The 21,498-nt window shown below is 41.0% G+C and overlaps 1 protein-coding gene across 1 annotated transcript in view; it reads right to left on the bottom strand.

The window, feature by feature from the left end:
* ELP2 (elongator acetyltransferase complex subunit 2) overlaps window positions 1-21,498 on the bottom strand; it is a 1,608,146-nt gene that overhangs the window by 502,015 nt on the left and 1,084,633 nt on the right. The window contains exon 13 of the mRNA XM_044065497.1: window positions 6,252-6,443. Coding sequence (XP_043921432.1) covers window positions 6,252-6,443 — 192 coding nt within the window. The remainder of the gene's footprint in view (window positions 1-6,251; window positions 6,444-21,498) is intronic.

The following is a 21,498-nucleotide window of genomic DNA, read 5'->3' as shown; positions in this document are numbered from 1 at the left end:
AAAATGCACAACTCAAAGTCGAGGGTTATTTACTCACTCAGGCCTATAGTATTATTTACTCATGCATAGCTTCTTATGTCATCCTGCTTTATTCGTTTGGGGCAGGCTTCCTTAACCAAGTTACTTATCAATTAATACTAGGCAGCATAAGAAATGTAGAAGTGACAAAAGGACAGATCATTAATCTAGGATAAGCTGCAGTGGGAGATATCAATCATTGTTTGCCACTTGTTGTTATTCATATTTTAATAAGAGACTAAGGGATATTGTGTGAAATGTCAGAAGGAGAGAGAAAGAGAGCGAGACGGAGGAATATATTGTCATTGTCCATACATAAAACATTATACTGGAGATAGTGCTACCTAACTGATGGTAATCACAAATACATGCAATATCTATGTAAGTACATTAATATTTCAAAAAGCAAGTGACTTACAAGCTATTTTATGGTAGCAGGTGAAACCTTAGATGATGCTGAAAAAAAATGTCCCCGATATTTGCACTTTAAGCTGCATATTTTAAGAAATACTCAGTGTTATTTATATTGCCAGTTACAAAAATAAGCATAATTGTCATATTTCTGTAAATACCTAATAAAAGCACTCACAAAGGAATTACTTCCTGTCATGCAGTTACATCTTTAAATTTCTAGTCTCCCACCAGGACACAAGTGCTCCTCAGCAATTACATTCTGCTTGCCGAGCACACTTAAGCAAATCTGCAGTCTGCGGCTACCACTCCACCCATACAGTACAAGAAGGAATCAGTACTGCAAACTAAACAAGGATATACATTTTGAGCCTCAAGAGCAGGAGCACACTCAAGCAAATCTGCAGTCTGCGGCTACCACTCCACCCATACAGTATAAGAAGGAATCAGTACTGCAAACTAAACAAGGATATACATTTTGAGCCTCAAGAGCAGGGTCAGTCCACCCAGGCATTCTACTTGTATGTTTATGAGAGTGAAGCTATTAAATTAGCAGTATTTCTTAGTAGTTTTCCGCTTGGTAATAAAACTGACTGTTGTAGCCTTGTGCCCCCCCCCCCCCAGTACAGTAATCCTAATTGTCCAATAGACAGTATACATTTAATTCACATCCCTGTGACTAAATTAACCATCAAGCAGCCCTCTCAGTGCTTGCTGCCTTAGTTTGTATCACTTGGAGGCCCACCTGTTTATTTGCATCTCTATACATTCCCCTTCATTGCTAATGTATCTCCCTACTCTAATCTGTGCACAAACTGGTTACTAATCAGCAAGTCAATGTGAAGACACACTCCCAACCTTAAGAAACTTTGCTGTCTCTTCTCTCCTTCACTTTACAGATAGTTTGAAATATTACTTACCCCCTCTGAGGCCTTCACTGATTGCCTCTCTGGTTTCTTTGCATTCCACCTGGTTTACACCCCTTGTGCTATCTCCGTCCCCCAATACAAAGTCTATATTAGAATCCTGCTGAGCATGGAGACATCTTTAAATTTCTAGTCTCCCACCAGGACACAAGTGCTCCTCAGCAATTACATTCTGCTTGCCGGTAAGCCATTAGACCTCAGGAATTTGTTTTAAAAGTGTTCAGATTTGTAAAGTAATACTTACTTTATATTTTGTCTTGGTTGGCTCTGCCCCGCTCCGTTCGCCCTCGCTAACGCTCGGGCTCTCTCCGCTCCCCTGCCCTGCCCCCTATTCCCTCCAGCCCCCACTACCTCTACATTTATAGTAATCACAGCCACATCCACAGCTCACCCTCACATCACCTCCACCAATCACAGCTCCTCAAGTCATATCACATTATACCACACCAACTTGCTCTACACAAAATACTCCCAATCACTCTCATTCCCACTAGGCATTTTTTACATCACCCACACTACTTCTCCATCCACATATAGTGCAACCCTATAATTCCTATTCAGACCCCCCACCTAGAAACAACTTAAACTTTATAACCATGACTATCACACAACTAAGTCTAGTCTGTCTTCTCATACTTCTTTACAACACCACAGGTTATCACTCTAGCAATATCCCTAAACTTAGTAGCACAACACTGCATTATGCAGTCTCGTATACAGATACCACACATTATAATAATATCTGACCACAGTTATTCAAGAACTACATAACGGACCAATTCAGGACTAAACACGTATGCTCTCATTCCTACTCCAAAAAAACACAATACTTTCTCACACTCCTCACCAAACTCCAACATCTGTATAACCATTTTAACTCCAGGCTCACCATAAGTGGGGATATCCACCCCAACCCAGGCCCAAATCTATCCTGTCCAACTCAAACTGCTCCAACACAAATGTCAGAACATAACATCCCCAATTTCTTCATCCCTGGGCAAATCAACAGCAGCAAAACCAACCATCTTTTAATGCTAAATCTTAATATTAGAAATATCAAAAATAAAATACCTGACCACAATAGCACACTACTCCCCAGACATAGTTGCCTTAACAGAAACCTGGCTAAATAAAAACATAGCTAACTCAGAAGTTCTCCCTACCGGCTACAATATCATTAGACAAGACAGACCACTTCGTAAAGGGGGTGGAACTGCCTTACTGTACATGTCAAACTTAACTGTCCGTCAATTACCAAACTCCTATCCCTCCCCCAATACTTGGGACATACTTATCTCACAACTTCAACTTCACCCTAAAAAGGTCATCACCGCAATTGTGATCTATATTCCACCTGGTAATACACCTGCTAGCCTTGAAGACTTCTTATCCTGGTGTTCTTCCACATACTCACAAGAAACTCTTATTCTGGGGGACTTCAACCTAGATTGGTTCACTTGTATATCAGAACCACCAAGTAATCTAATAAATCTCCATGGCTACCAGCAGCTAGTCCAAATTCCAACTAAAAAATGTAAAAGGGAATCCATCTTTGACTGGGTCCTAACTAACAACCCCACATTGTACCCTCACACAGGCAGTCTCCCAGACACCTTAAGTGACCACAACATAATTTTATACGTAGTAGAACAAGCATATGCAAAACCACTAACTATATATCCACTAGAAACACAAAAAAATTATCTCCTGAGGTCCTCAACACTTTACTCTGTAACTGTGACTGGACCCCCCCCCTAAAAACCCTCCCACTTGACCAGGCTGTAGCATATTTCAACAAAACATTTCTACAACACCTAGACACTGTCACTCCATTATGCAAAATCAAGGATAGAACCTCTACAAACCCCTGGCTCAATAAAGAAACCAAACAAATCCTCAAGTCCAGAGACACTGCCTGGCTTTACTATAAAAAAACAAAGGAACACAAAGCCTAACTAAGTACCAAGAACTGCGCAACCGTGCAAAAAAATGCATTAGGCTGGACAAAAAATCCTACTACACAACATTACAAACTAAATACCAACACAACCCGCAAAAATTTTGGAAAAATGTAAACCAGCTACTAAAATCCACCCAAAAGGCTACCCCCAAACCAACCATCCCTGGCACTAAAGTTCCCATCGAAACACAATTCAACTCCCACTTTGTGAACTCAATTCTATCCTTAGTATCACAGGACAGTTCCTTCCTCACTATCACCCCAACACAAATAACACTAATACAAGCTTTACCCTCAAAACAGTTTCCACCACTTCAATCAAAAGCATGCTCTCCAAACTAAAAACCTCATCAACAGCAGCCGACCTACTCCCCAGCTATTTCTTGAAACTCACAGCAGATGCTATTGCTATCCCAGTCTCCACTCTCATAAATAGATCAATTGTTGAAAACTATGTGCCCAAAGTCTGGGAAATATCCTATGTTACACCCATACATAAAGGCGGGACCTCCACTGAACTTAATAACTACAGACCCATTGCTTTACTCTCCCCCCTGGCCAAAATCCTAGAAAAATGCATCCATACCCAGAAGCTAAACTATCTCCTAGACAGCAACATCCTGTCACCTACTCAGCATGGTTTCAGACCTGCCCATAGTACTACTACAGCCCTCCTCTGCTTCACAGACACAGTAAACAGTCTCAAAAATTAAGGCCTACAAGTGTCAACTTTTTTTTTGGATATGTCCAAAGCATTTGACACAGTCTCACACCAAATCCTGCTAAACAAACTAAACCAATATCTATCAAATTCCACTCTTACCTGGCTCCAAAGCTACTTAACTGACAGGTACCAAGCTGTGAAATGGGAAAATTCTCTCTCTCCTCAGCTGCCCATAACTATAGGAGTCCCACAGGATTCTATCTTAGGACCACTACTATTCACAGTCTTCACAAATGACCTCCATACCTCCACACAGCATGTATCTATAATTCAGTATGCAGATGACACTACCTTAATCTGTGCTGCACAAAACATTCCCACACTCCTGCAAACAACTCAACTAGCATTCTCTGACGTTGAAAACTACCTTACCAAAGCCCAACTTCTCCTCAATCCAAAGAAAACTCAGCTTATGATTATAACTAGTTCTAACAAAAACACTAACTGTCAATTCATTATCTACTCCACTAATGCTACTTCAATTGCTCCAGTGGCACAGGCTAAGCTATTGGGAATAACCATAGACTCCCACCTAAAATTTGATAGTCATCTCAACTTAACCATTAAAAAAGTACATGCCAAACTGGGGTCGCTCTACCGTATCAAACCATTTCTTACCAACAACACAAGATCAGCCATTGCTCGCTCCCAACTTCTATCCACCCTACTCTATGCATCTCCCATTCTGACTAATCTCAACAAAACTGAACTAAGCAAAATGGAAGCCTGCTATAACAGAATTGCCCGCTTTGCTGCAAATTGCTCATATAGAACTCATCACTGTACTGCTTTGAGACAGCTCCACTGGCTTGAACTGCCCAACCTCCTAACCTACAATCAGCTCTGCCTCTGTCATTCTATCTATTACCTCTCCAATAAGTGTCCTGCCCTCAAAAACCTAGTACAACATCACTCAGCCAAAAGGCCTCTTAGATCATCAAGCAAACTACTACTAGAAGTCACCAACAGCTACAGTAGCTTTGGAGATGCACTATATAGTAGTTCAGTGGCTAAAAAATGGAACTCTGTCCCTACAAGCATTCAAAACACATCATCCAAAGCCTCCTCTAAAGACCTCATCAGGCAACATCTCAAGGAAAGTTGGCAGTGCCATGATTGCTCCCCAGGCTAGTGAAAGCAGATAACACATACATACAAAATCTAGAGCACTTGATAATAGTTTTCAATCTTACTCACAAACACTGGCTAATCTACAATGTATGTACTGTACCTGTGTACTATTGTATGTATTCTACCTATGTTCAAAATTTCAGCTGTACACCACAAATCTATTAATTACCTTTATTTTTAAAATTAATATTTTTTTTGTTCTCTCCACTATAACTGTTTATGTGCCGCATACCACTGTAATAACATGTCTTCTGTAATTTGTGTGTATATTGATCATGTCTAAATAACTAAATGTTTCTGTAATTTTTCTTTGTGGAACTTTTCTCCCCGGGCCTCTGCAGAAAAAGGGCCTTTTCGGCTCAGTCAGACACCCCCGGTTAACAAATGTAAAATAAAATAAAATAAATAAATAAATAAAATGTAAAAGCTCAAGTCTGGCTGAACAAAGTACTATGACATAACATGTCTCAGTTTTACTGTTTCACAAACAACTTTTATAACTTGGAAACATTAGAGAAAAATATAATTCTGGGTATGTGTGCATTGTAATATATTAACAGTAATAATGCAGAACCTGTGAATGCAGCAAGTATTTGCACTGTATGGAAGACTTTACTGATATTGCTGTCTGTACTATTTTAATAAGCTTTACTGTTCACATGATATTTGCTTTTGTTTGACTTATGCTTTTCAACATACCTTTTCAGAAAAATGCTCTGGAATGTTTGCATCTATGTTGGCTGCTACAAGAGTGACATTCTACTGCTCATGGGTGTTAATGAGCATTTTAATATCTCTCACAAATATCAGGAATTACAAAATGTAAAGTACATGACAGGTTATAGTCTTACATCTTCTGAATTGGTTAATGTTTCATTAGTGTATACCACATACACATTAGTAAAAATATGTATTTAAAATGCCAAGACAACAGTTCTTCCTAAAAATATTGTAGTACATTATACTGTATGTTGGCCATAACATCCAGCAATAAGCTGATGAAAGTAAAGACAGCAGATTTTTAGTCTACCGATGGCTATCTCCTTTTTTTAAGTTGGCATTATAAATATAAAAGGCTTACATTTGAAGAAAGTAGTTTCTCTAGAGGTATGCTGCTTATATAGCTGAAGTTCTCCACAAAATTCCGAGGGGCAGAGAAAACACGAAGTACTTTCTCATCAGCACCAGAAACAAAATGGAAACGACCAATCATTGCTATGCATTGCATGTCATACCCATGAATTTGGGGTCGTGCTATTTCATGCCAGGTAACCTGTATAAAGAGAAAATTGCAAAATAAAAATATGCACATTACAAGCAACAGTAAACCTCAAGTTTAACACTGGTTAAAACAAACGGCGATGTGAGTGTGTGAGTGAACTGCTTATTTCATGGCTGTATTTGATTTGATAAGGAAAACTGCCTGCATATTTTTACATCTCTGTGGTGTGTGTGTGTGTGCACAGTTACAAAAGGCAAAACTTACTAAAAATGCAGTTACAGTGTGCAATAGAGAAAAAATAAACTTACAAGGTTTTATTGATGAAGTTACTACTGCACATATATCAATTATACCAGTGGAGTCAGTAAAGGTAGTGCATTTTGCCAAAGTATTTCAGGTTAGTGACTTTAAAAAGTCATCCTGTGAAACATAATAAATAAGAGATATATGCTAACCATATCAGCTAATCTGTCAGGTACCCCTCTACAGCGTATTATCATGGGATTTCCAATTCTGAAATCCCTGTTTTGGCAAAATTCTTGCAAGCAATATCTCTAGCATTTGAGGGCACGTGTTCTGCAATACCTGTTATCTGCTTTTATCAACTCACTGTGATGGATGATGTGGCTAACATAACACAAGTTGGGGAATGACAGATGGGTAAAAACTATTTCTTGAAAAGGGATGCCATGCACAAACAGATATGGTGAGAACCTACTTATTACATATGACCCTGACAGTCAACTGCAGTCTATTACTGCTGTGCAGAATCACATGGTAGCAAGAAGCATAGAAGAGCAAAGGTACCAGAAAGCAGAACCCTGATACACAGAAGTATTGAAAACTGACACCTGGAATCATGAATAAGGAATTACTGCCAAGTATACAATGGCAATAAGGTGTCTCACAGCACAAATAACCTGACTGGACACATTCTTAAAATAGGCAATGGAAGCAGAAGTGCCTCTACTATAGGACCAATTACCACATGACAGAAGCACTGGTCAGGAAACAACTACTAACACACTAGAAATGTGGAAGAAACAGCAAAAGTCCAGATAAAACTCCAAAGACGTATTACAGACAGTTAAGTGCTTTTGCCCCCAAATGGGACTTCTTCAGAACTGCCATTAATTAAAACACAGACCTTTTAAATGCATCTCAAATTAATCATGACAGCCAATAAACCAATCAGTTTGGTAAAACAATAAAACCATTAAGATTGTGAATAGAACCTACTGTTTAAACTAATATACAAGTACATAAAACAGTACAGAAATAAATGTATTTGACCCTGGATGATATATGGGTTCATATTAGAACAGACCCATAATTTATTAAATATTAAATATATGTTCCCATAACCCCAACTTGAAAAGTATATATATATATATATATATATATATATATATATATATATATATATATATATATATATTAATATATAATAATATATATTCTAAAAAAACTACTAAACATATAAACTTTTTTAATTTTAAAAAAGGGCTAATTGAGCAAGCTTCATTCAACCCAGGGGGCGATGTTGCTTTTAATGTCAACTGCCAAATAAGTTCCCTAGCCAGCAGGTGTACTTCAATAATATAGCCCTTTGGGTCTCATTTTATCTGCTCTAGAATTGTAAATTTAAATCTGTTACTAGGCAAGCCTGTATATGTCTGTACAAGGCATTAGTTTCTTTTGCCTTATTCACCTCCAGGTCATGTTCATAAATTCTCTCCTTTAGTTTTCTGGAGGTTTTCCCTATATAAAAGGCAGGACAAGAATCACAACAGGCAATATAAACTATCCAACTAGACTTTAACTTTATATTAGTGTCTTTTAATATAAAAGGCATCCCCCACTAATATAAACTGGCACTGCCTACAACGCCCACATTTAAACATACCACTATTTCTGTGCTTACTCGCATTCCTGGCTTTTCTTTCCAAAAGATTCTTGAAACATTTGTTTTTCCTATAAACCATTTTCTGCATGTCACTCAACAACCTTCTCAATTGTTCATCAGAGGTTATAATGAGCCAGTTTTCTAAAATACAATCCAGTATTCCATGGGTATCAATGGTAAAAGTTAGAATAAAGAGTTTACGAAAGTCCACCCCTTTATCCACTCTCACCATGGAGGGCTTTTGTATTGAGTGGTCCAGCACAAACACTAATAGGTTTTGAGAGCAAGGGCATATAAACCTATAAACCCCCTCTGCCTTTTCCCCACTACTTCATGCTTAATGGCCAATAAAAAATCAGTTGTATAGGCCCATTTAGTAAACATCTCCAACAATTTGTCACATTCCACCAAAAATACAGAATCATCTGAAACCATTCTGGCAGGCCTTACTAGCTGGCCTTTGACCACAGCTTTTTTCAGAAATTTTGGGTTCCAGCTATTGAAGTGTAAATAACTGCTGGGGAAAGTGGGCTTCCAAAGGATGTTAGAAATAAAACATATGGTCATTTAATCTTTAGACAACATCACATCCAAAAATGTGATACTGTCAACATCACAAGAAAAAGAAAATTTCAAAAAAGTGATGGAACCATTAATATACTCCAAAAATTCACTTAATTTCTCCACAATGTCAGTCCAAACAATAAAGATATTGTCCAAAAAACAGGTGTAATATCTCCAATTTTTGTGGGGGGTGTTAAAAACGTAATCCCGTTCCCAATTAGCCCTCACTAAAATTAGCAAAACTGGGGGCACAAGCTTCCACCACAGCCACTCTTTTAAGCTGTTGTGAACAACTGACCCTCAAAAAATAAATTGGATAGTACCAAGTCCATTGAAGTCACAGCTACATTGACTATCAAAATCTAGTACTTTGGGGGGCGTGGCCAAGATACCAGTCTGATAGCAGCAGAAATCCATAGCTCTGCTTAGATTTTAATATCCTAACAGGAAATATACTTTAATTTTTAGAAAAATCTAACTAAAAGCATGCTAAAACATAGACTCATTTTTTTCCTAAAAATTAATACACAGTCAAGAGAATTTTTTAATTATTTCTGTCAAGAAGTTTTCTACTGGAGATCTCAACATGAGGAACTCAAAGAACCCACAGCATGAGAGTGCAGTGAAGAAAGAACTACATCTTCGAATAAAACAACATCCAAGAACTGTCACAAAAATGGACAGTTTTGAAAACAAAATGGATATTATCAAACAAGAATGTAGTAAACACCTGGAACTTCTAAATGGAACAGTAAAAAAGCAATCTGAACAGATTCTTGCCTTAGAGGAAACAGTAACTGACCTGGATACCAGAGTGACAGAAAATGAACATCACAATGAATTTCTTCTGAAACAAAACACCAGGCTGATTGAGAAACTGGAAGACCTTGAAAGTAGATCAAGGAGGAATAACATAAGACTATATGGAATTCCAGAGAAAGAAGAGGGTGCTAACATGATTGAATTCCTCAATAAGTGGTTTTCATTAGCAATAAACATGCCCGAATCCCGCTCGTTTGGAATTGAGAGGGCTCATTGGTCCCTGGCAAATCAAGCTTAGTCTCTGAGTTCATCAAACCCACGTCTATAATAGCTAGATTTCTTTCCTCACAAGACAAGGACTTAGTGCTGAAATCAGCTTGGACTAATTCCCCTATCAAGATGGGTGAAAAAGTTATTTGTTTTGACTATGACTACATCTCTAGAGTCATATCCAGAAGAAAGGAGTGTGTTCCTCTAAGTCCTTCAAAAAAGCTAATATTAAAGCTCAAATTCTTTTTCCAGTAAGAATAAAAATCACCTTGCCAGAAGGAGTGAAGACATTTGATTCCCTACAAGAAGCAGTAGAATTCAACCAAAAGAAGAAAATACTGTCAAACAGAGAAGAAATGAAATGGTCATCCCACAGTTTGAAAAGACAGGCAACAAAAAATGGATGGTCTGTAAATGAAGGAGCAAACAAAACTAAGAAACTATCGGACAAATGAATAAATTCCTTCTCATTTTAAATGCTTTGTTTTATAAATCATAATATATTTGATTCTGGAAAATCTCTATACTGTAAGGTAATGTGAATCATTGTGATGCCCATGCCCTGGCCCAGCAATCAAAGAGCCTCAATCCTCACCACTAACACCAGACATATGAGGAAAGGATAACAAATACACACAGTAAAGTGCAATTTCCCTTAAGAGCACACAGAGATCACAGTCCAGGGCTGGTCGCTCCCTTGCTCTCCAAGTCCCCAATAAGACTCCCCACTGGCACAGCTATATGGTCCAGATCTCAGCCTAGTGGGCAAGCTAAAACCTCTAGCACCCTCTCTGTCCAACCAGTGCTTCATGTCCCTGCCCAAGTATCTGACACACACACACACACACACACACACACACTTTGAGAAGGGTTTATGCAACCACACACACACTCCTGGGGAAGGCAGGCACAGGTTCTCCAGCTGTGCCCCTTTTTCCCCAGACTATACGGTAGTACCAGCTGTCACCACCCACTAACATTTATCAGCTGCTCAAAGGCCCTTAAAAGGGTGTCCAATTATTACTGTGCAATATTATTATCCAATTGGTAAGTGTGACTAATCAGTCAAGGCTTATTTGGAGTGACTTGGACAGTAAACTCTATAAATATTCAATGTACTCTAGAGCTTAACTTATCTCTACACAAACCAGCAGCAGCTAAAAGGTTTTACAATACTTAATAATAAATAATTAAAACCACAAGAGAATACTTTTTACTATACAGTGCTAGTCAAGGAGTTCAGAGATCACACAAAAATACTTAAAATAAATCAGTAGTACAGTTCTGACATCACAGAAAAGCACTTAGTCTAATTTTTCTAGTTTCTAGCTATTTCAAAACACAAGTCTAAGATAACTTACATATGAGCAAGACAGTGCTGTGAGTTGGATGTTCAAGGCAAAAATGCTTAATGCCTTCTGATTCTCTCTGTTTAAATTGTTACTTCCGGTCCCAATTCCCATTACATCATTTTTACACTTTCCTGGGGTTCCCAGGCTGACAGATACTACATTCTTTTGTTATCTTGCAGCTGCAGGAAACTACATCAATAAAGGACATTCCACATGTAAACTCTAGTAATTATTCCTTAAGTTAAAACAATAGGCAGGATGCCTTCATCTAGCCCGGCTGGAGCCGAATTGTAAACATCAAAGACAGTCATGAAATAATTTGAACTTCAAAAGACAAACAAGAAATGCTTGTTTTAGCTTTCTTTACAGTAGAGGGCAATGTTGTTCCATTGTTTTAAGTTCACATTTCACAGTATATTCTTTAATTTAAGAAAACAAGTCTGTAGTTCAACATTCATATTTACAAATGATAGAATTATCTGCACAATTCTATCTGTTAGGCTGGCAGCTTTCACATCCCCCCCCCCCCCCCCGTAGAGAACTCAAGGTAGTTTTTCAAGTGACCCTTGAAAAATGCTGCTTGAGAGGGTTAGGTCTACCTGAGTGTACCTCACCCCATTCCCTGTCTTGAGAGCCCATCTGCATTGGCATTGCTACTCCCACTGCGGTGCTGCACTGACATATCATATGCTTGCAACCCAAGGCTCCATCTTAGCAACTTGGCATTTTGCTGGCTGGCTCTGTATAACCATGTTAGGGGGTTGTGATCTGTCATAACAGTGAATTTCCTTCCATACAGAAAAGGCTGAAGTTTCTGCAATGCCCACACTATGGCTAGACATTCCTTTTCTACAGCTGCATAGCATTCCTCCCTGCTTTGGAGCCTACAACTGAGATAAACCACTGGGTGCTCTTCCCTCTCTGAAGAAATCTGGCTAAGTACAGCCCCCACTCCATGGTTTGAAGCATTCACCTGCACAACAAATTCTTTGCTGTACTCTGGACTGGCTAACACAGGGGGTCCTCCCAAAGCATCTTTAAGCTTCTGGAATGCCTGCTCACATGCTGGGGTCCACACTTATCTGGCACTGTTTTTCCTTGTCAGGTCTGTGAGGGGAGCAGCTATGGTACTATAACTGGGGACAAACTTTCTGTAGTACCCTGCTGTCCCTAAAAAGGCCCTCACCTGCTTTTTGGTTAACAGGTGCAGGCCATGTCTGAATGGCTTCCACTTTGGCAGGTTCTGGCCTTATCTTACTACTCCTCACTCTATGTCCTAGGTAGGAGACATGCTGAAGGTGCTCTGGCCAGGAATGGCTGTAGATGGCAATATCATCTAGGTGAGCAAGGGCAAACCCTCTTGCTCCTGCTAGGATACGATCTACCAGCATCTGTAAACTCTCTGGGTCATTTTTAATCCCAAAATGGCATCTTTGTGAACTCATACAAACTAAAAGGAGTCATAAAGGCGGACTTCTCTCTAGCACTGGGAGTGAAGGTCACCTGCCTGTGACCCTTGGTAAGATCAATGGCTGTAAGATACTTAGCCCCACCCAGCTGCTCTAGGGCCTCATCTGTCCTAGGCATGGGGTAAGCATCTGACTCCATGTGACTATTTAATTTCGTGTAGTCCACACAGAACCTGGTGCTGCCATCCTTCTTTGGCACCAGCACCACTGGGGAGGCCCAGAGACTGTTGGACTCTTGAATCACCCCTAGTTTCAACATCTCCTGTACCTCCTCCCTCAGAGTCTGTTTGACTCTCTCAGGCACTCTATAAGGGGCCTGCCTAATAGGCCTTTGGGGTCCTGTATCCACCTGGTGCTGCACTAGGTGGGTTCACTCTGGTTTCCCAGTGAACATGTCCCCAAATTCCTGCAACACTGCTCGGATCTCTCAAACCTTGGTAGGAGATAGCTGCTGGGACATTGCTACCCCTTCCACTGAAGTGTCAGCCCGAGCCTCATTGAGGAGATCAGTCCCCAGATCTCCCTCAGACTCCTCGTGCAATCCACTGCAAATGCGAAGCACAAGGGCCCCCCTATCATGGTAAGGCTTCATTATGTTAACATGGTACAATTTGTGCCCCTGCCATATGTCGAGCAGTTCCACCATGTAATTATCACTTGCCTTTCTGACCACCTTGTAGGGTTCTCTCCCAAGCTGCTTGCAGCTTTTTGTGTCTGACAGGAATGAGAACCATTACCTGCTGCTAAACAGCATACTCTCTAGCTCGAGCATCCCTGTCATACCACACCTTTTTCTGTTGTTGGACTTCTGCCAGGTTCTCCTAGGCCAAGCCCTTAAGTTCCCTGAGCCTTGTCCTGAAGTTTAGGATGTATGCCACAACAGACTCCTTGCGAGACTCACACTCACCTTCCCACTCATCTCGAATTAAATCTAGAGGACCCCTCACCCTATGCCCATACAGCAACTCAAAGGGTGAAAAACCTGTGGATTTCTGGGGAACTTTTCTGTAAGCAAACAAGACATGGGGCAAATATTTGTCCCACTCCCTCGTAAACTGATTTGCAAATGCCCGAGCATGGACTTGATAGTAGAGTTTAACCTCTCAACAAGACCATTAGTCTGGGGATGGTAGGGGGTGGTCTTCATGTGCTTCACCCCACAGGACTTCCACAGACAAGCCAGCAGGTCTGACATGAAATTGACACCTCTGTCAGTCAATATTTCTTTTGGGAAACCTGCCTTACTGAAAATCTCTAACAAAGCATTTGTCACCTTCTCTACCTCAATGGAGGACAAAGCCACTGCCTCAGGGGTATCGTGTAGCATAATCCACTACCACTAGGATATACTTTTTCCCTGTGGAACCTGGGGTACTCAGAGGACCCACAATATCCATAGCTACCCTCTGAAATGGCTCCTTAATCACAGGCAAAGGCATCAAAGGAGCTCTCACCTTGTCTCCTGCCTTGCCTACCTTTTGGCACTGCTCACAGGTCCTGCAGTACCCTGTTACATCTCTGGAAATTCCAGGCCAATAGAAGTTCTGCATACTACACCTCTTTGTATGTTTTATGCCCATAAGACCTGCAAAGGGAATATCATGGGCTATGGCTAGAAGAGCCAGACGGTAGGCTCTAGACACTACCTACTGCTGTACTCCCTCACCTTCTAGCCCTCCATTAGGGGTCCACTCTCTGTATAGTAACCCTTTGTCCCACTATACAGATTCCCCTTCCTTGAGAATCAGGTGCCTCCCTAGCTACCTGTCTCAGGCCTTACAATGTAGGGTCTGAGAACTGAGCCTGTCTCAACTCTCTCCTTGTAACCCTTCCCAGCTCCCCTTCCACAGGAAGTCTGGCATCCTCTGACAGTGGTGCGTCAATGTCAGCCTGGGTACTACTACTCACCTCTACCCTTGCAGTCACTCTGTCCAAGGAACCATCAGTACCCACAAGCAGCTGTGGCTCACCTTCAGTCTCACTGCTACAGCATAGCTCCCACCCTGAAGTAACCACCTCACCAGTCCTGGCTGCAAGTGTGCAGTCTGTCTGGGTCTCTCCCAGGCTACTAGACCCACATGCTTGTCTCTTAGCTTGACCGTGTGTAACTGCATAAGCACATGGTACTGCCTCATCCAAATCCTTCCCTATCAGGACATATGCAGGATGGTAGTTCGGTACCCCTGTTGTCTCAAGGCAACCTACTATTGGTATTTTGTCTTTCCCACTTACTGGCTCCCTCAACTTTTCTTCCCCACTTTCCTATGTGGACATCTGTATGTCACATGGCCCCACTGGTTGCATTCAAAACATTTCACCCTAGGTCCTGGACATGTACCTGGACTAGTGGTTTCCCCTGCTACTGGCAGATTCTGTTGCAGCAGTCTGTGCTGCCCACCATGGGTTACTTTAGACCCATGAGCAGTACTGGGGGTCCCCTTCCTGTGCAGGGCTGCCCTGCTTGCCAGGTATAGATCTCACTTCTTCCCCAACTCATCTGAAGTAGCACATTGTCTATCAGCTAACCAGATCCTCATGTCCTCAGGCAAAGTGCTAAGGGTTTGTTCTCTCACCAAAAGGTCTGCCAGGCCTTCAAAAGTGGTGACCTGACATCCACTCACCCACCTATGGAAATAAGTGCTCAGTTCAGCAACATATTCACACACACTTTCATCTGCCTTGCATCTATGCTCACGAAACATTTAACTATATGTTTCAGGTGTTAGCTTAAACAGTTCTAAAAGACATTTGTTAACAGCAGTACAATCAATACATGCAAAATCAGGCATTTTAGATAGTACAGTTACAGCTTTACCATGGAGTAAGGGGGTCTGGAACCGTACCCAGAGCCCTTGGCCAACTTCATACTGTTTACATACCCTCTCAAACATATGAATGAAACTATCAAAATTATCCCCCTCTTTAAATTGTGGAAGAAATTTACTGACTTTTTTGTGCTTCTGGGGTCTATTTACTCCCTTCCCCATTACCTCCATGACTCTGGCGAAGAGTCAGCATCTTCTTCTCATGCTGCCTCTGCCTCTCTTTCTTCAGCTTCTAGGTGTAGCAGTTTCTCATTATCCTCACTATCTAGATGCCTCAGTCTCTCATCTGCTTCTAATTCAACATGTCTGGCCTCCAACTCAAGTCTCTTTAGCTCCAGCTGGATTTTTAAGTCCACTGCAGAAAGGCTGAGCTGTCCATTCTCCGAGGGTATTATATTTCCACTGCCAGTCTGATTGTCCTCCTGGTTGCTGTTTTCTGATGCAGCTGTAAATAAGGCTGCAATCAGGTATGCCTTAGTCAGGTTTCCATGCACCAGTCCCCTAGCCTGGCACATCTCCGCCAGCTGACTCCTTGTCAGCTTTCCATACTCCTCTGCTGACATGCTGCCTGCTCACCCTGACTAGCTAAGCTAACAAAAGAAATAAAACAATTGTGATCTGAACTGAGTATTCACTGCATGGCTGTTTTAGAGTACAAAAACACATTTAAAGCTAGCTTACTGTACACAAGATACAGGATTCACTCTACCCACACCATTACAAGCCAATTAATATTTGCCAACTAATTAATATGTGATGTGGATATCCCATCACTGCCAAATAATATGTGAGGATATCCCAACCACTGCCACCAATTAATGTGTGTGGATATCCCAACCACTGCCACCAATTAATATGTGATGCCCGTGCCCTAGCCCAGCAATCAAGGAGCCTCAATCCTCACCACTAACACCAGAGGGGGAGTCTCATATATGAGGAAAGGATAACAAATACACAGTAAAGTGCAATTTCCCTTAAGAGCACACAGAGATCACAGTCTGGGGCTGGTTGCTCCCTTGCTCTCCAGGTCCCCAATAAGACTCCCCACTGGCACAGCTCCAGGATCCAGATCTCAGCCTAGTGGGCAAGCTAAAACCTCTAGCATCCTCTCTGTCCAACCAGTGCTTCATGTCCCTGCCCAAGTAGCTGACACACACACACTTTGAGAAGAGTTTATACAACCACACAGAGATTCCTGGGGAAGGCTGACACAGGTTCTCCAGCTGTGCCCCTTTTTCCCCAGACTATTTGGTAGTACCAGCTGCCACCACCCACTAATATTTATCAGCTACTTAAAGGCCCTTAAAAGGGTGTCCAATTATTACCGTGCAATATTATTATCCAATTAGTAAGTGTGACTAATCAAGTCAAGGCTTATTTGGAGTGACTTAGACAGTAAACTCTATAAATATGCAATGTACTCTAGAGCTTAACTTATCTCTACACAAACCAGCCACAGTTAAAAGTTTTTAAATTATTTAATAATAAATAATTAAAACCACAAGACAATACTTTCTACTACACAGTGCTAGTCACAGAGTTCAGAGATCACACAGAAATACTTAAAATAAAGCAGTAGTACAGTTCTGACATCACAGAAAAACACAGTCTAATCATTCTAGTTCATAGCTATTTCTAAAAGAAAACACAAGTCTAAGGTAACTTACATATCTTTCTAGTTCCTAGCTATTTCTAAAAGAAAGCACAAGTCTAAGATAACTTACATATTAGCAAGACAGTGCTGTGAGTTGGATGTTCAAGACAAAAGTGCTTAATGCCTTCAGATCCTCTCTGTTTAAATTGCTATTTTCAGTCCTGATTCTCATTACATAATTTTTACACTTTCCTGGGGTTTCCAGGCTGACAGATACTACATTCTTTTGTTATCTTGCAGCTGCAGGAAACTACATCAATAAGACATTCCACATGTAAACTCTACTAATTATTCCTTAAGTTAAAACAATAGGCAGTATTGCCTTCATCTAGCCCGGACGGAGCAGAATTGTAAACATCAAAGACAGTCATGAAATAATTGGAACTTCGAAGGACAACCAAGAAATGCTTGTCTTAGCTTTCTTTATAGCAGAGGGCAATGTTGTTCCATTGTTTTAAGTTCACATTTCACAGCATATTCTTTCATTTAAGAAAACAAGTCTGTAGTTCAACATTCATATTTACAAATGACAGAATTATCTGCACAATTCTATCTGGCTAGGCTGACAGCCTTCACAATCATCTTTATTATTAACTTTCTCTTTTCCTTCCTATATCTACTTCTTCTAATTACATATAGTACTAAGTATTTAAATAACATTCTCTATCTTTCTCTCTCTTCTTTCTTCCTATTCGTCTTTGTTACTCATGTTTCTTTTCTCTCTTTTCCCCACTACAAGTACTTTACATACTTTTCCCTTTTTTTTTTAAACCACAAATGATATATGTCTTCTAATTCTTCAGTAATAGTATGTTGTTGTTGTGTCTTTCGGCTTTTCCCGGTTAGGGGTTGCCACAGTGGAACTCCGGTCCGCTAATCATTGGTAGTTGATTTTTACGTGCCGACTTACCAGCCCCGACGCACAACCTTCAACGAAGGTACGCCCATTCACGCATGTCTCCACGCAGAAGACGCTCTAGCTGAGAATCGAACCGGACAGCATCTTACTGTGAGGCGACAATGCTACTTTGACTTAATACCAAAGTGCATTTTTTCTAGTGGGTCAGTGATAGGGTAACAATTGGTTTCTGATTAGTGTTTCTAACTAGATGTTTTAGACTCTTTGTTTAGACACACATAAACATTAATGGTGTTTTATAGATGGCTAAGATATATATATATATATATATATATATATATATATATATATATTATATATACACACACACACACACACACCCTCTGGTCTGCTTAATTGGTGAGTAAATAACTGAAATGTTATAAAATGATTTCTGATTTGAGGCAGCTGTTACTTCTAAACAGCTGTTTTTATATGAAAGCGTTATTTTTTTCATGATATTGATGTTTTGTGAGGAAAAGTACAGTTTTGTACCTCCCATAAATGTAGATGTTCGAGTGTAAACACTGCTGCAGTCATTACACTTGGGCTATCCTGCCATCAGGCGGTTCCCCAGTCAGCCTGAGTTCCAAAGTCTTGGTCCGGCGTCAGTTGCTGTCGCCTCTTCCCTGACGTCAGTGCGACAGGGGGATATAAGATGCAGCTGACGCCATTTTCTTCAGTTTTTCTTGCCCCAGATGTCAGGTGCCCCCAAATAGGTAGGCCTTTCAAATTGCTAGTAAAATATATAAAGAAAAGCAAACAACCATTTTTAATTACCAGCAAATACTCCCCTTAGGTAATAAGAGTAGATGACCTAGGTATGTACCAGAAAGTAAGAGGGGAAGGTGGGAGGGTAACCTGGACTGCAGCAGTGTTTACACTCGAACATCTACATTTATGGTAGGTACAAAACTGTACTATGTTCATCGTGTTACACTGCTGCAGTCATTACACTTGGGTGGAATCTCAAAGCTGAGGTAGGGAGGATGGATCTATAAGGCATTAGGGGTGGCTATAAGGCCCTGCAGCATAGCAGTGGCAAAGCCAGCTCTGGATTTGGAATATAAAGGCAAATGGTAAAGTTTGGTGAAGGTATGCATAGAACTCCATGTTGCTGCTTCTAAAATATCCTTGGTAGGCAGTTGAAGTGGCTGTTGCCCTGGCGGAGTGAGATCTAATGTTGCTAGGTACAGGTTTCCCATGGTGGGTATAGCAAAAACGTATATAGTGAGCTATCCATTTTGAAATAGTCTGCTTTGAAATGGCTTTTCCCTGTGCTCCTGCAGTGTATGCTACCAATAATTGCTCAGATTTTCTGAAAGCTTTGGTTTTGTCCAAGTAGAAGCGTAACTGTCTGTGAATGTCCAAGGAATGTAGTAGTCTCTCCCCTTTGTTCTGTGGTTTTGGATAAAAAGTTGGCAAGTGAATAGTTTGGTTTAGAGCCACACTTGATACCACCTTTGGCATAAACGTAGGGTTAGTTCTTAAGGACACCCTGTCCTGGTGGAAGATGAGGAAAGGTTCCAATTAGTGCCTGTAATTCTGAAACTCTTCTTGCTAATGTTATTGCCAGTAGCAGAGCAGTCTTCCAAGAGATGTACTTTAATTCTGCTGAGTTAGCCGGTGCAAAAGGAGGTAAAGTTAATTTTTCCAAAACAAAGTTGAGGTCCCAAGTTGGTGTAGGGCTCTACGGGGCGATCTCATGTTTTTAGGCCCTCTGAGGTACTGTTTGAGCAAAGGATTAGAAAAAATTGGTGGATCCGTGCTGTAATGAGCAGAAATGGCTGAGGCATGGATCTTGATGGATGAGAAGGAGAGGCCCTTTTCCAGCATCTCAGTTAAGTATTGAAGTATCTGAGGAATGTTTGGGACAAGAGGGTCAAGGTTGTGTGCTTGGTTCCAGGCACAGAATCTCTTCCATTTATCCGAGTAGGCTTTCCTGGTGCTAGGCCTTCTGGCCTCCAGAATGACATCCATAACAGCTTTGGAGAGAGGCAATGCTTGCTTAGCCAAGGAATTTTCCATGCAGCTAGATTTAAGGTCTTTAGCTGGCTGTGAAGTATCTGATTGTTGTGTTGTGTCAACAGCTGTGGGATTTGAGGCAAAATCCAGGGTGGTTCTTGTGCTAAGTTCTTTACGATTGGGTACCAGTGCTGGCGTGGCCAGTCTGGTGCAATCAGGATCATCTTTGGCTCTTCCTGCCTGGCTTTTATGAGTACCTTTGGAAGGAGAGGTAAAGGAGGGAAAGATTATACTTGTAGTTTTTTCCAGCTGAATAAGAGGGCATCCACTTTCCATGCTTGTGGATGGTAGCTCCTTGTGCAGAATATCTGTAATTGCCAGTTCATTGGGGATGTAAACAGATCTATGTCTGGTCTCCCCCATTTTTGTGTTATCATTCTGAATATTTGTGGGCTCAATTCCCATTCGTGGAGATCCATGATGATTCTGCTTAGGTCGTCTGCCAGTGTGTTTTTCTCTCCTGGCAGGAATTGTGCCTGCAGATGAACTTGGTAGTTTAAAGCAGTGTTCCACAAGGTCATGGCTTGTCTGCAGAGGGGGTATGAGTGTGTGCCCCCTTGCTTATGTACCACATAACTGTGGTGTTGTCTGTCTTTAGTAGTAGTTGTCCTGGATGCAGCAGGTCCTTGAAAGATATAATTGCATTTTGTACAGCTAGCATCTCTTTTTGATTGATGTGGAGATGTCTTTGTTCTGTGGGCCACTCGCCCTGAATACATTTTCCTGCTATGTGTGCTCCCCAGGCATAATCCGATGCATCTGTTGTCAGTGTCTGCCTGGCTGTGGCTTGAGTAAAAGGCTCTGCCTTGTTGAGGTGACAAGCTTGAGCCCACCATCGAAACTCCTGTTGAAGGCAAGGAATTAGTGGTATAACTGTTTCCAAACTTTGACAGTGTTGAGACCATACACTGTTTAGGTACCATTGTAGTTTCCTCATATGCAGTCTGGCATATGGAATTAGTAGTATTCAAGATGCCATGTAGCCCAAGGCCTGCAGAATTTTTCTTGCAGGGAGTTGGGTCTTTGTTGCCATTAAATGAAAATACTGAGTCAGTTGTCCTTGCTTGTCTGGCGTGAGATAAGCCATATGGGCCATTGTGTTTAAGCTGACACCCAGGAATATTATCTGTTGTGAGGGCACTAGTTTTGATTTCTTTTCGTTTACTGTGTACCTCAGGCAACTTAACTTTTTTACGTATGCCAGATGCTTTAGAAGAATGTCCTTGCTCTCTGCTTGAATCAGGCAGTCATCCAGGTATGGGTAAATTTGAATTCCTTTTTGCCTGCAAAATGCAATTACTGGTGCCAGGCACTTTGTGAAGACCCTGGGCACAGTAGATAAGCCAAAGGGCAGTGCAGAGAACTGATAGTGCATTGAACC

This window comes from Protopterus annectens, chromosome 3.part0 (genome assembly GCF_019279795.1).
Source record: "Protopterus annectens isolate FY-2018-M chromosome 3.part0, PAN1.0, whole genome shotgun sequence".
NCBI lineage: Eukaryota > Metazoa > Chordata > Ceratodontiformes > Protopteridae > Protopterus > Protopterus annectens.
The sequence above is the reverse complement of the archived record's forward strand: the minus strand, read 5'-3'. Positions and strand labels throughout refer to the sequence as shown.